The following is a 16,545-nucleotide window of genomic DNA, read 5'->3' as shown; positions in this document are numbered from 1 at the left end:
TGAGGAAGAAATTGCACCAAGTGCTGCATGCATACAAATGACACCTGCTGAAATTCCCATTTCAATACCACTGTTAAAGATACAGGAGTCCTGTCTTCCTTTCTATATGTTCGGCCTATGCATCATATTTACATTTTAATATTTGTTTTAATTAAAAACGTAGATTGGAGAGGGTTTCTCTCTTCCACATTCTGGTTCTGAATGTCTTGAATTCATTATATCTCCTTTGTGAATATTCACTCTTTAGCGCATTATTTTCTTTCAGAACTAATTATAAAACTCTAAATAGACCCTACTTTACTCCCCTTTAAAACTTGCACTTTGCATTATATCTAAAGCATTTTACACTTTGCAGCTAATTGGCTTTGATGGTTAAAGAAACACATGGACATTTTTATAAGGCTTGTTCATCTTCTATACAGACATGCTTGAAAAATATCCATTCCTTTTTGGCAATGTGAAGTCTTCATGTGGATAGCATAAATATTACCGCAAAGTGAGTTGAAATGGGTTAACTGCCATACTGCATGACCAAATGTTGCTGGCATATTAAAGAGCAGCAGTTAAATGTAACTGTTGAAATCAATCACTATGGGCTTCTCAACATTTGAGCAAACTGGTGAACTTTGAGTTGATGATGGTGAAGAAGCCCTGTCACAATCCTTCAGCTAGTAACATGTGTATGAGACCATTGTCTTTGGTGGGATTAGGAGATGTAATTGGCTGCAGTGGGGGAACCTTTAGAACAGACTTGAGGGAGTACAGGGGGGCTGCAGGGAATAGAGGGAATTGTCAAAAACTGCCCCCTCCCTGCCACACTGATATGCCTTCTTTCAGCAGAGGGACACAAGTAGGTTACCACCCTATTATTCAACATGCAATACTGGTTTCAACTTTTGAACCTTTAGTAATATTTTCTGAGGAGAAAACTTGTCCAGACGTGTATGTTTTTCTATGTTTCAAAGTAATTTCAAGGCAAAGATCATTATTTTGGGATCCTTCAGTGAAATCCAGTTGGGTCCATGATCCATCTGTTAATGGAACAGCATCCTCCAGTGGAGCAGATTCCCCCTCCTCTTGCCTACCCCCACCCCCCACAATCTGCTCTAGAAAGTTGAGAGCAGATACATGGAGCATGTAGTGGGGTGCAAGGGGAGGAGTTGATAGGAATAGTCTGCTGCATGAGCAAAAGTGCACTTGCGTGACCCTGAATATAGCCCATATGGAAAATAATTTTGCCCTGAAACCCTGTTCTTGTTGTTGTTGTTGTTGTTGTTGTTTGTTTGTTAAGCTCTATGGATCAGGATAGAAGACTGCTGTGTCCTACAGTAACAGGTGCAGTGATGTTGCCTGGTTAGTGAAAGCAAATAAATGTTTTGGAAATCATTCAAGCACGTGCAGCCTTTTACTCCCACCATGGCAGACTACCTCACAGAGAATTATTTCTACCATTGGTACTACCAGTGTGTGCAAGGGCTCTCCAAATTTGTTGGCAGAGTGTGTGACCAAACTATTCCAGGGTGGGGGAATGTGGGTCAAACTTAGCATTAGCCTCTGGGAATACTTTGAAGTTCAGTCTGGGCCAGAGCAGGTGAGATGAACTTTGGCTTTCTGAGGGCAAGATGGATTTTATTATAAAACAGGTACTATTCTGAACAGCCATGGAACATTTCTAAGCAAACACAGAAAGTCTAATTTTGACGTGCCGGTAGTAGAAGAAAACTTGGGAGAAAGCTTATTTTATAATATGATATTTACTGGAAAGGGGAAGGAGTTGATTAAATGGCTCTGACCGATTCAGAGGTCTGTGTTAAACATACACACACGTATGAGATTGATTGCCAATTCTGTGTGATAAACTTAGCATATATTGCCACTCCAATTAATGTAGATTGTAATGTTTTATTTGTTGTTAGTATCAAAATAAACAGTATGATCAACCCTACACCCAGAAAGGCAAATATTGGTATATTGTAAATATACTTTAACTGGATACTTTTTAGTGTAAGGCTGTTCATTTCATCATATGGTGTGATGTGATATCAACACTCTGATATATTTTCTGTGTTCTATTCTGTGCTGTTAACCATTTGTGGCATGTCTATTTGATCAAAGTAGTTTCTTATAGTCCACTTGCCATTTCCTGTCCTACAAGAGCACATGGAAAAGTTAAACTAATTTTAAAAAAGATTTTCACTATCTTCTTTGTGCCTCTGAAAAAAAGTTCAATTTATTTTAGGATATTGCTAAGAATTCTGTGAGTGGCAACAGTTGTTTTAACTAGAAAACCGCTACTTTAGCTTCGGCTATTGGGTGGTATAAAAATGCAATAAATAAATAAATATTAGTGCTGCTTCTACTTTATGCTATAATAATGTTCATTGCATATCAACTGCATATTTATAGCATATGAAACATACACTTATTGGGAAAAATATTTCAGACAACACAATAGTCCACAGTGAGGTAATAATCAACTCGACAGTTTATCCGGGATAATCTCCAGTAGGGTTTGGAGAGCTCAGGCTGCTTGCACAGCCCCGTTTCAAGGAGCTGGGCCGCACAAGTCTTTGCAGAGTGCTCGGGAGGCTGCACAAGCCTCATGAGCCCTCAGAAAAACGTGCTTTCTGGGGCCTCCAGAAAGTGCACAACTCCTCCGGGCACAGCATTAGCGAGGCCGGAGAAATTAGAATTGTGTACTTTCCAGGGGTGCTAGAAAAGAGCAAAGAGCACCCTTTATCAGCTTAGGTTATTATTATTATTTATTATTATTATTTATTTATATAGCACCATCAATGTACATGGTGCTGTACAGAGTAAAACAATAAATAGCAAGACCCTGCCGCATAGGCTTACAATCTAATAAAATCATAGTAAAACAATAAGGAGGGGAAGAGAATGCAAACAGGTACAGGGAAGGGTAAGCAGGCACAGGGTAGGGAAAAACTTATTATTATTATAAGTTGATATACCAACTACGCCCTTATCTGGACAGAGATAGCCTAGCTACAGTTATCCACGCTCTGATAACCTCTCGTTTGGATTACTGCAATGCGTTATATGTGGGGCTGCCTTTGAAAACGGTCCGGAAGCTTCAGCTGGTACAAAACAGGGCAGCCCGTTTACTAACAGGGACTGGCTGGCGGGATCACATTACACCAGTCCTTTTCCAGCTTCATTGGCTGCCAGTCCAGGTCCGGGCCCGATTCAAAGTGCTGGTATGACATTTAAAGCCCTGAACTTTTTGGGGCCAGGTTATTTGAAGGAATGCCTCCTCCCATATGTACCTGCCTGGACCTTAAGATCGTCTACAGGGGCCCTTCTCCGTGAGCCCCTGCCAAAGGAAGTGAGGCAGGTGGCTACTAGGAGGAGGGCTTTCTCCGCTGTGGCACCCCGGTTGTGGAATGAGCTCCCCAGGGAGGTCCGCCTGGCGCCTACACTGTACTGCTTTCATCGCCAGCGGAAGACCATTTTATTCTCTCAGTATTTTAACACTTAATTTTAACTTAAATTTTACTGTTCTAACTCTGCATTTTAATCTTTTTTCAATTTTGTTGCGTGGTTTTAGCCTGGTTGTGCTTTTTATACTGTATTTTGTAATTGTGCTTTTAACATGTTGGTTGTTTTATTATGGTTTTAACTTTTGTGAACCGTCCAGAGAGCTTCGGCTATTGGGCGGTATAAAAATGTAATAAATAAATAAATAAATAAATAAAACACACTTTGCCACACCTCCTGAGCTCTTAACACAAGGCTACCTTGTGTTAAGAGGGCCTTTAAAGCCTAGATTGGTGCATGTGGGGGAGGGGAATATGCGAGTTCCCCAGCTGTGGCCTTAAATTCCCTGTTAATAGACTCACTCATTCCCTGCCCTCTCTCCAGTCAATATGTCTAACATGCTCAATGTCAATTTGAAGTTCATGATAACATTTGTGTGACTAATGCCACTGATGAATCAAATTGCCTTAAGTTTATTCTGAATAAGATTCCCACCCCAAGAAGCAATTTTCTAATGTAATTCCTATTTTATGTAATTTTATTAATTTCATAATTTTAATTATATAATACAGAAGAAATTACCTCTGGTCAAGGACAGCTTTAACATTAAAAAGCTACAATATGTTGCTAATTTATTGTTCTTAGTTTATCTTAGGGAAACCTCACTGCATAAGTAAATTTTGACAGGAAATAAAAATACAATACACTTGACTCTCAGCAAGGACAGGTTTTCTGGTACCTGAAATATATATTTTCCACCTGTTTTTACTGAGAGTGTACTATTAATTCATCTTATGCCCAAGTTTCTGAATGTATTGGCCCAATATCTAATTGGAGAGTGAATAGTTCTAATTTAAAGTAGATGTGTGTGTGCGTGCATTTATAATATGAAAGCACTTTTTCTTTATATTTCATTCTAATAAATTCACTGAAACGTATTAGAATATTAAGAAATGTTGAATACAATTGGTGTTTAATAAGGGTAGATATAAAATCTAAACAACAGCAATAAACAGTTATGGGTTCCATCAATGTTGTTGCTTACGCAGATTTGGAGCCTCGTGGAGAGCTGCAGGGAGGAAGGGAATCTGTTCTGCTACTGATATGTGTTCTGCTGGTGGTCAGCCATGGTTGGATGCAACACATATTCATTTGTTGTCTAAGATTCATTGACTGAAATGTTGAAAGGGAACCACCTGATGTTTCCTTAGGAAGTTTATATCTGTATTTATGTATAACTTGGGCCATAGCTAGACAGGGTGAAATCCCGGGGGGATCCCGGGGTCAGGGAGGAATGATCCTTACCTTGCCCTGGAATCACGTCCTCCCCTTTAGGCCTGGTTTTTCTGCAGAACATGTGTCCGGGTGCCACAATTTGTCCCGGCTCCTCGCGATTCTTCACGAGGAGCTGGGACTTGCGCTTGGGGCGCAGTGCTCCTCAGGAGCGCTGCGCCCATTGGGAGTGGGGGGAGTGGGGAAAGTATTTTTTTTTAAAAAAACACTCACCTTTTGCGCATGAGCATTTGTGCACTGCTGGCCCTTTAACCCCCCCAAAAAAGGTCATCGCACGCCACGTGTGAATTGAGGGGGAGATCTCGCAATGAAAAATTGCAAGATCTTCAGCCCTCCATCCCGCTAGGTCTAGCTAAGGCCTTGGTTAATTTTTACTCATTTTTTAAAAAACGATAAAACTTTATGCCTCTAGTAGTTAGTAATTGTTGTCTAAGGAAGCAAGAAGTTCCAAGCTTTTTTCATTTCCCACTTTAAAAGATCTCAACTAAGTAAATCTCTTGCCCAACTTTGCTAAATTTATTCTGTTGAAATGATTTTAGTTGCTGTTCTCCTGCAACATAGTGGAACTTCTAAAAGCTAAAGTTTTTTTAGTCCCACTGGCTGGCTGTGCTAGTAATAAAAGGCTTTCATTTATTTTAAAAGAATTTATATGGTGCATCTCTCAGTTCCAAGATTTCACGTCCCAGTAAAGATAAAACTCAAACTGAACATAACGAAAAGGCTGGCCTGCCTTATAAGGGGATGAAAAATGTAATAGTTTACATAACATTTGTGTTCACGTAGAAAGATGTTATGCAACATTTTCCCCCTGCTTCTCCGTATAATATTTGAGTACAAATCTAGATGGCATTTTAAGGCTGTACTGTTCTACTAAACAGTAGAAATTCGGGCTAACTGCTCTATCATTCAATAAATTGTGGTTGGCACTGGCAGTGCAGTTGATTAACAGCCTCTGGACATCTTTTAAGCACAGGGAAAATGGGTCCATTGTGCTAGAAGCAATAGACTGATTTACAGTGTGAAATTCTTTCACCTAATGACGGATGGGGGTACAAAACTTATCAAAGAGACTGCTGGAAAAAGTACAGCCATGATTTTACAAATGTCTGTTGGCTCATGTCTGTACTAGCCCAGCTTATGCTAAGCTTTCTTTACAGGGTCAGGTGCACAATTATGCTGAGGAATTCAGCAGTGTGGACTCACAAGTACAAAGGACTTTAATAAAATTGGAAATGAACAATATAATATTTGGGCTGGGGTGGGTGGGGTTCAGTTAGAGGCATTCAAACGCAATCCCATCGCTTTGGTCCATTGGCTCCTTAGCCAAACACATGCAACGAATGTCTGAAACTGGATCCCTTTGTATTGAGCAGGGATTATTATTACAACTATAACTATATTTAGGATATTGGTTGGATAATATAGCCATGTTTTTTCCTCACCTTTTGGGTTTAGAATTATTGCACAATAAAGAGAGGCAGTATATGGAGCTGAATCCCAAACCTAATATTCTGAAAACATTTGGAACTGAAACATATTTTAGGGTAGAAAGGGAGGTCTTTGAAAGACCCTGCAAATGCTACAGCCACCTGTGAACTAAACTAGCAACTGTAGACTGCAGTTGCAACTGCCTAGGATAATTTATAAATTATTTATTTATAATTTATAATTCATCCAACTATTCTATTTTAATCAGTTGCTATAGTACTGGACAAATTATTCTAATGATAATGTTCTGGATGAAGTACTATGTGTTTCAAAACAGTTGAGCCAAATTGACAACCAGGCTATTTTTGATCAGCCACCATAGCCAATCACCAGGCATTTCAAGAGCTGTAGTCAAATACATTTTGGACCACTCAGGTTGAGGAAGGATATTTTAGATCCTCCCGCTCCGTGAGCTTTTGCAACTGTTGCCTCTCAGCCTTACATTTCCCATTTCTCTCTTTGTATTTTTAGGTCCTCAGACCATTTGCTTGATCCCAATACAGCAAAAGTTTAGGTTTTAACAAAAGTTAAAATGGAATAATTGAATAGAAGCATGCACATAGGTTTTGTGCAGAATAGTCCCCTCCCTGGTCATTCCCTCGGTGGGTCAATCACTGAAGAAATGGCCTAATATCCTGAAGGATATTAGCTGTGGCTTTGGGGTTGTTTTATTTAAGTGGCAGCATAATATTTAAAGGGCTTTACATATAAAATACAAAATAATCAACTGATACAAAATTAAACAACTGCTTATAACCTTACTATTTGCATAAGATAATCAACTAGCTTATAGCCTCACTATCTGCGTAACATATTTCTTGCTGCAACCTGAAAGGCTTGTTGAATACACATTGAAAACATAAAGGTTATAATTTGTGGTCATGTTGGCTTATTGTTTGTGGTTGTTTTGGCTTGCTCTCTTTAGTGAATCTCTCAGCTAAAAAAAACCACAACTAGGTGGAGTTGCTTTGTGTCACATAGGAGATGAACTCTTAAGCCTCTTAGAAAGGACTTGTGCTTTGGCCAGCTTTCAGTGTCACATTCATCCTTGGTGTGTTTATGCAGTCTGAATAGGAATCTTGGCAAGGGCATTAGGGCAGAAGTAATCTATAAATATACGTTCTATGGCTGGGACACCATTGCCTGAAACAGCATTTCGTTTACCCTCATAAACATTTCTCGAATGGATTGTTGTTTTCAAAATGTTCCTAGCTGCTGATGTGTAGTATGTTATGAAGTGGTGATTTTTGTGTATAACATTTGTATAAACAAAGGTAAAATAACATATACACAATCAAAGAACATTTTTTTATTTGGAAGAATACTAGAGGTATATAGGATTTATTCTGTTCTACTAGTCTCTGTATCATTCATTATTTTATTAAACATTTTATTAAACATTTCAGAATATTTTTTTTCTAAGCTTATTGGAGTTTTCAGTAGATCCTGCCAACATTTAAGCTCTATCATGTATTGATCTTTAAGAAAAAACAAAGGCAGCTATGGTGGCTATAAGAAAAATTCCAATACATATAGTGCAGGATAGGCAATGTTTTACTTATTTATATTTTATTTTATTTTATTTATAATATTTATATACTGCTCCCCATTCAAAATTTCAGAGCAGTGTACAAGATAAAATAAAATAAAAAGAATAAAAACACATTGAAATAGATTTTTTTTTTAAGAAAAAAAGAAAGCAAAATTGTAGCTGGTCGTCAAGGGAAGGCTTCCTGGAACAATGCCGTTTTCAGAAAGCATCTGTGGGCAATAATGTGTCTTTGGACACCTTGGTGCCCAGCAAGGGGCCCTACCTTCCTACTTTATTATTTTAATTAAGGTGTTTTCTCACCAGCAGCTGGGTTTGCTGCAAAATAGGTTTCTGTTGGTGCTGAAAGGTATGGATTGAAAGAAGCTGTTTAGTGTGTTAAGTCTCAGACCACACCTCTGCCTTGTATTCAGCAGCTAGGCTGCTCACTGGGACACCTAGCTCTGCCCACATAAAACCAGTGATAAAAGAACTGCACTGTCTGCATGTTAGCTACCGGGCCATGTACAATGTTATGCTATTATTTTACAAAGCCCTAAACAACTTGGGACCAGGATACCTAGCAGACTGCCTTCCCTTATATACACCCAGGCAACATTTATGATCAGCCTTGCTGATCATCTCAACACGAAGAGAATGTCGTCATGAAGAACCTCGACAGTGGGCCTTCTCTGTAGCGGCACCCAGCCTCTGGAAAACCCTCCGTCATGCAGTTTGGGAGGCGGAAAATGTAATGTCTTTTAAATGCCTCCTAAAAACATATCTCTTTAAACAAGCTTTCCCTGGACTGTAACTTATTCTGGTTTTATGTGATTTTAAAGTTTTAAATTGGATTTCATGCTTTTAGTTGTAGACTGCCTAGAGAGCTGTTGGGCAGTTTAACTATGTAATAAATAAATAAATAAATAAAATTAAACAAAACTCGGTCTTTGGGGCAGATTGCTTGTCCTTTGCCATGTTTCCCATGACCGCCATTTTGTGGTGGTGCCCAGGACATTTTCTCAAATTGCCAAATGTGCCCAGAGCCCCCAAAGTTTACCTACCCCTGATATAAATCACAACTCAAAGACCACAAAAATGTGCAAGCTTTTGAGATCTCCAGATCTCTCCATGAAACTAGATGTTACAAAAGCAAGTTGGCAGTGGAGCGGGGGATACGGGATGGGGTGGGACAGCTAAGTAGAAGTTCTAACTTTTAAAAGAAATTGAGAGTAAATGTTTACAGTGTCATACTGAATGGCTTGTTTTATTGTGCCTGTTCTCTTCCAACGCTGCTTTCTTCCACCATGCCTTCCCTTCTGATACATACGGATTGCTTCAGCTTCTCTTTGAATAGGTGTGTGGGGAATTGATTTCATTAACATGGCTTAAATTAAAAAGAAACAAAAGCAATGGGGGGCAGGGAGAAGAGCTCTAAAGGCTCTACCAGACTTTTCTGAGTGCACGGAGTTTTGTCACATTGTCAGAATCTTCATGTTATGTAGAAAAGGAGCAGCAAGGGTGCCTTGTTACTGACTGAAATCACGGAGGTTGATGAGATCCTGTCATGAGTAATGATGCTGTGAGCACAAACTGCAGCAATCTAGCCGTGACTCATTACAAGAGATCTGCCCCCCAAGATGCAAACAGCTGCCTCGATTGAGGAAGTTGCCACCGTTGCTCTAGGCAACCCTGGCTTGAATTGCTGTTCTAATTTTGCTTGTTGAAACCTACAGAAAAATAAACACTGCACAGTAGCAGTGGTGCAATATTTGGGACATTACGCTCAGTGACCTTTTAGAAATGGACAGACATTCCTCCCTTCTCCCCAACCCCACCAGCAAAATTATAACATCTACCAAGTTTCAGCTCAGGCTCCCAGTATTCAAAAGCCCTTGATAATATACTTTTAGCACATTTTAAACCATATGAAGAATCTTTAGCTTATGACTCTTCACACTATTGATGGTAGGAGATGTTTTGTATCTCCTCCTGTGCAGGGCCGGTGCTACCATAGAGGCCACTCAGGGGGCCGCCTAGAGCACCAAGCTAAGAGGGGCGCCGGGCACAGCGCAGCACTCACGCGCGTTGGCTGTGAACCAGCCTGGCCCAAGGATTCAGCTGGGCCTGGGTGGGCGAGATGGCGTCCTGCGCCCACCCAGCTGAAGCGAAGCCAGGGACGCTGGGGTGTGGGTGGGGCGGCTCCACGTTCAGACTTCCGGAACGCGCCCGGAAGAGATAGAGAGAGAATGTATGAGTGAATGGAGTGCATGGTGTCTTTGAGTGAATGCATGTGTTCATGTGTGTGTTTGTTTGGAGTGAGTGATGCTGAGTGTGTGTGTGCACGCATGTGTGAGTTGGGGGGATGATTTGGAGATGATATTCCTATTAAATAATGCATTTTAGACCCATAGACGTTCCTTTCGAATTTGTTTGCTATAATTGGCATGACGTATTTCTTGCACTTTAAAATAAATTTAGCAATTTCAAGTTTTGTGCTTATTTTTTCCAGGAAACATATGTTCTTAAAAATCAAAGTTGGCATTTTGTGTGTGTGTGTATGTGTGTGTGTGTGTGTATGTGTGTGTGAAAGTAGCTCACCTTGCCTAGGGCGCAAAATAGTCTGGCACCGGCCCTGCTCCTATGAGATATAAAGCAATGAAAAAATCACTTAGTAGATATTTTTGTACATTCTGAGTAGCTGAATATACATTGGTGGTAAGATAAAATGGTCTGACTTTTAATGATTCTCATTGATCTGTCAAAGGTCTTAAAATATCTGTTAGGCCACTCTGTCTTTTAATAAGATTTGGCATATTGAAGTGATATTAGTCTAAATACTTACCCCAAAGAATAATCTCAGTATTTAGCTGATGAAATGTGGGTATGTGGGTATGTTAGCTATGTGGGTAGGTATTTTTTTCTGTTTTCTATTTGCAGTTACAACAGGAAAGAAAGGGGGGAAACAACAAAAAGAACATAGCAAAACATACAAAATTATCCATTAACAATGACCATAAACAATGCTATTAATAAAAAGAAAAAAAATCATTTATTTCAAATATGTACATTAATATAAGCACTCCATATGTCTAAATAATCATCCAGGTGATGACTGTAGGATATGTGTTCAAATGCAGCAAAAGCGGTAATATCTGAGTCTCTTTGCAACTGTAAGAGCTCTCAAATCCCACTTTTGCTGTCCCTCTGTTAATGCCCACATCACAAGAATATAATTTAAATGTGCATGAATATCTGCAATTATCACAGATTTTTCAAGAACGAAATTTATATGAGCAATGATTTCCAGTCAGACAGAAGCCTCCACAGGGCATACCTACACATATACTTAAACCAGGCATGGTCCACATTGCATCACCATCATCTAGCAGAGTTAGCTAACTTCTTAAGAAGCCACTGAAGTATCCAATATACATGAAACATACATTTTGTTCAATCATTCTCAATTTTAAATCTATAGAAATATTACATATGGAAGCTAGGACAACTTTCCATTGATTAGGCTGCATAGACGATAGCATTCTAATTCCATGTTCCGTTTCTCTCTAACATTCTGAACATCCACTATATTACATCCCCAAGACGCTTCTAACAGCTATTGTAGGCATAGCTTTCAGTAAAAAAAAAACCAATTAATTCCTGCAACAATATAGAAAGTGCTGAAGCAGTCATTGCTGATACTATAAGGTGCTGTAGTTGAATATATTGCCACCCAGCACTAGATGGTAAGTGATATTTAAGCTGCAATACTGAAAATGGCAAAAACTCTTCATTCAGTCATATTAACTGATCTAAACTATAGATTCCACTATTAACCTAATTCCTCTGCAAAACCAACTGCCTCAAATCAGGATTTCCACATAAAGTTACTTTAGCATGAGAATATGGATCAAAGCTGATAAGACGTCACATGCCAATTCTCTCTAGCCACTGAGGTTTTCCTCTTAGAGGTACAGGTCACAATGCTGCAATGACAACAAAAATTACCTGGAAGGTTTAATCTAAACTACCACTTTTTTATTTGCCCCTTGTGGTCTTGATTTCCTTAAACATCGTTCTTTTTTAATCTTCCATTAGTTTCTTCTTTTTCGCTTTGATCCTAGGTTGTCTGCCACATAGCTTCACTACCTCCAGAGACTACTTGCTGCTCTTTAGCCTTTCTACCGAAAGAAAGAATACACCTGTCCCTAGTGCAAAGTGTTTAGGTTAACCAACAAACAATTTTTCCTTTCCTCACAGAAATAACTACAAACATTCTGACAGCTTGATTTCTGGGCAGCAGAAATATCCATCAATACTGTATACGATCATGCCAATATATCCATTGTGTATCATCAACCACAGATGCATTACAATTAATGTGGAGAAGGAACACTGAAGTAAAGTTAAAATATACTTAAAAACAAACCTAGAGTGGAGGCAGAGCAAAATATGGATGCCAGATATTAATATTTCCAGTTGTAACCAGGTAGAATTTAGTTTAGGTGTTATTATGTTAGTTTTGACTGGATCAGGAATTAGATACCTTTAAATAGAAATTTTTATTGATAGTATTCAGCTCTTTGCTCTTGTATTAAGCCAGGAACCTGGCAATCATGGGCCCGATCTACACCAAGCAGGATGTAACACTTTAAAAATGTTATGAAAATGGTATATGTAATGTGTCCTGGGCCTGAACAGTTGTCATAACCATTATAAACCGTTATAAGCAGTAGTGTAGATCCTGCCATGGTTAACCATTATAGAAATATTTTTTATTTCTTTTTACCTGATTTATACATGGTAAAGATAATGGCTTAGAGTTCGAAAAATCCAACTGTGTAAGTGAAAGATACTTCCACTTCCACAGGGTGTGTTGCTGATTTTTCATCCTATCTATGCCCTCATGCACCCAAAAAACCAAATCCAGAGGGTCAGTAGAACCTCTGTTGCAGCTTTTTGGGAGGCACAGAGGGATTTATGGGGGAAATTGGTGGCTCCCTTTCTCCCCTTCTCCCCTATGTAATGGAAAGCATCTTTTACTGGTACAATGGGATCTTTGAATCCAAGCGAATTTTCTCAAGTTGACTATTAAGAACCAATTTCTTCTGAACTGCAGGATCGAAAGCTGACGAAAGTGGAAAGGCAGAGGTTTAAAGAGGAAGCAGAGATGTTGAAAGGTCTTCAGCACCCGAACATTGTTAGATTTTATGACTTTTGGGAATCGTGTTTAAAAGGAAAGAAGTGTATTGTGCTGGTTACAGAACTGATGACTTCTGGAACACTGAAAACGTACGTATTAGACAATCATGCAGTTCATTGCTATTTAACTAGAGAATGCTGCATTAGTACAAGGTACTTGCTTCATCTGAAAAGTTTCCATTGTTAAGAATTGAAATCTCCTTTCCTTATAATAGCTTGTTCATCTTGTCTTTGAACTTAATTGAGCTGAAGACTGGATTTCTAGACTGCTCTATACTTATGTAAGATCAGTAGTTCTGTCTTAATTTTCTCTTCCCCTCTTCTGTTTTGCATAAGATACTTTGAATCCATTGGTTCATCTTTCTCAAAATCTGTTATTAAGCCACAATAAAATAATCCACTGATGAGAGAGGCAGGAAAAAAGCATTTGGCTCATTGAAAACAATCTGACATGATTTATTAAACTTAGTCTTACTAATTAATGGTTTATAGTGCTGATAATCTTGTTAAGCAAGATGATGGGATCAGCAGAACAAACTTTTCATCGCTCACAAAAATATTGTGCATATTTCACCCCACGATAATGAATACAACACTACACATTTTAGATGCATCACACTACATGTGTTCTGTGTTGTTCCCGCCTTGATCTGGGGGGAGAGGCAGGTAATAAATAAATTTATTATTATTATTATTATTATTATTATTATTATTATTATTATTATATTATATATTATCTGGATACAAATATTAACCTTTACCATATTAAGTTATACAAATTCCACAATATTATTAAATGCTTAGTTTCACCATTATCTTGTTGTCTGAAATTCTGGATGTAGCATTAATTTTACTCCATTTGGTCTCTTTTTACTTCAGGTATTTGAAGAGGTTTAAAGTGATGAAACCAAAAGTCCTTCGTAGCTGGTGCCGGCAAATCCTGAAGGGTCTCCTTTTCTTGCACACTAGAACTCCACCAATCATTCACAGAGACTTAAAATGTGACAATATTTTTATAACTGGACCAACTGGATCTGTGAAAATAGGAGACTTAGGTCTGGCAACTCTCAAAAGAGCTTCATTTGCCAAAAGTGTAATAGGTAAGCCTTTTACAACATAGATAAGCAAAAAGGAACCCTCAAAATAAAATAAAAAGCCAACACATTTAATGATTTCTGTGGAAATTGTGTTGGAATAAAACCTGAAAACATCTAAAAAAGTCTCTTCATACTGCAGTGGTAATAATTTTCCTAACTTGTGTTGTAACATGTTAGGCATGCTACACACAAAAAATAAAATAAAATAAAATAACTCAGTTTGGAATTTGGAGGCGTACAGTCATCTCAATAGGATTGTGTTCTTAATGTATCATAGCTAAATCTAATATCATAACCATCTCTTCTATGCACTTCAGCCACAATGAAGCTAAGATTAGATCTTTTCTCAAGTCTACAAAACATCTTCAGGGATCCTACTGATTCTTTCCCCCTCCCAATAATTTGATTTAAAATATGAGATCATGTTATATTGTCTTCTTTATTGGAGTCAACTTAGCAATAATAATTAAAGTTATGGGTAATGATTCATTTAAAATTAGTTGCATTTAAATACAACTAAAATCAATAGAATTTGGGAACAATCATCATATTGTTAGAAAGAGGGACAAGATAGGGATAGCCCCATTCACCACTACTGATTATTTACTGTATTGAGATATTGGCAATTGCTGTAAGATCAAATAACTTATGCAAGGGACAGCAACTTTAAAGATCAGTTGGCTATGTATGCTGGCGATATAGCTATTAAGATTTGAAATCTAGTTAAAGAAGTGTTGTGAACAATTAAAGATTTTGGGCCAGCCTCAGGTTACAAATGTAATGAAAATAAAGCAGAGATTAGTTACCACTCTTGTACCCTGATGACTTCCCTTTGTAGTATACATTATTTAATATCTTGGCATCAAACTCTTGGCCAGTCTAGATGATTGGAGATGTTAGAAGCTCCAATTGAGCACGTCTCCACTCTGATATTGGAAGTGGAAGATCGAATGCTCTGCTGATGTTCATGGTTACCAGATAATTCCGGGGCGAAGACACTTCCCTAATAAACAAGGTGCAGTAATCACATATAACAAAAGGGTCAGGGAAGACATTTGTAGTGTGGTTGCCCCTTTCTATTGCTTACATGTGTATGGCGCTCTGTTCTGGCACTTTCAGATATTGGAGCGTAGTAAATGGAGTTTGGTTTTTGTCTGGAGTCTTTGAATTCTAGGAAGAGATTTAAGTCTGACGAACTTGGTTGGGTCAGGGTCAAGGTTCTCAAAATGTACAGTGGATCTCCCTATAGAGGTTGTGAGAAATTGCCACTTGGGGACAACTTGTGGCCTTCCCAGATGTTTTGATTAACAACTGTCATTAGCTCTAGCCAACAGTGCTGATGGTGAGGGTTGAAGGGAGTTGTATGTCAAAACATCTGGAGAGCCAAACGTTGTGTACCCAGCTTTAGTTCCTTCCTTCTAAATACTAAGGTAAAGGTTTCCTAAGACTACAATCCTATATACAACTACTTGGGCATACATTCCATTGAAATCAATAGGGCTTACTTCTCAGTAGACATGCATAAATTTATGCTGTTAGAAGATGGAATAATACTAAAATTGAGTTCTATACATTGTATGCATTTTTAAAGCATTCTAAAGTTGCTTGTCTTTTTGAATAATACATAGTGATGAAGGGGGTTGTGTTTTTAGAAGTTCAGTAATTAGGTAAATAATTATTACAAAATAATTCTTAATCAAATCAACAAAAAAGCTAGGGTAATATCTTCTCAGCAAGGAGTTTTCTGTTTTTGAGGCAAAACTACCATATTTTAATATTTCTCATTTATTTCCTAAGGTCTTATGAAAAATAATAATTGATACATAAACAATGTTTTAAAACATATTTCACTTGTGTGCACACACATCTCTATCTTTTTATAAAAGAAAATTGTATGCACAGCCACTTTAGATTATTACGCCATAATATAGACTCTCATTTACCCAGCTCCTTCCATGTACTAGACATATTTTGCGTCATCTTTTACAATTTGCAAAATGTGCTTTGTGTTGCAATGTCCTGGACAATTCTTTATGGACACTTTATAATTGTTGATGAATTGTATGCCTCCAAGCAAGAAGATGTTATTCTGTTAACTGCCTATTTGACAAAATTGTTGTGTCTAAGTTACGAAGCCCCTGTTAACTTTATGAATGGATTTTATTCTGTACTGCTGTGATTTCTGTTCCCTTTGTATTTTTCCTTCTTTGTACATAAAAGAAATTGATGCACAGCTTGCAAATGACTTGCAAATGTTGAAATAATAATGAAAGTATCTCTTTTTTCACATTGGCTCAGATTTTTGTCAGTCAGTAGAATATCGTATTTGCAGTGGTCCCGAGTTCAATTATCAGATGAGCAAGGTTGATGGGTGCTACCTTATTGTGTCAGAATGACATAACTATGATGTAATATGATTGCTATCATAGACAGCAAGTG

General features: G+C 38.1%; 1 protein-coding gene across 1 annotated transcript in view; it reads left to right on the top strand.

The window, feature by feature from the left end:
- WNK2 (WNK lysine deficient protein kinase 2) overlaps nucleotides 1-16,545 on the top strand; it is a 134,266-nt gene that overhangs the window by 33,903 nt on the left and 83,818 nt on the right. The window contains exons 2-3 of the mRNA XM_063121259.1: nucleotides 12,927-13,099; nucleotides 13,889-14,109. Coding sequence (XP_062977329.1) covers nucleotides 12,927-13,099; nucleotides 13,889-14,109 — 394 coding nt within the window. The remainder of the gene's footprint in view (nucleotides 1-12,926; nucleotides 13,100-13,888; nucleotides 14,110-16,545) is intronic.

The sequence above is a fragment of the Elgaria multicarinata genome, chromosome 3 (genome assembly GCF_023053635.1).
Source record: "Elgaria multicarinata webbii isolate HBS135686 ecotype San Diego chromosome 3, rElgMul1.1.pri, whole genome shotgun sequence".
Lineage (NCBI taxonomy): Eukaryota > Metazoa > Chordata > Lepidosauria > Squamata > Anguidae > Elgaria > Elgaria multicarinata.
The sequence above is the reverse complement of the archived record's forward strand: the minus strand, read 5'-3'. Positions and strand labels throughout refer to the sequence as shown.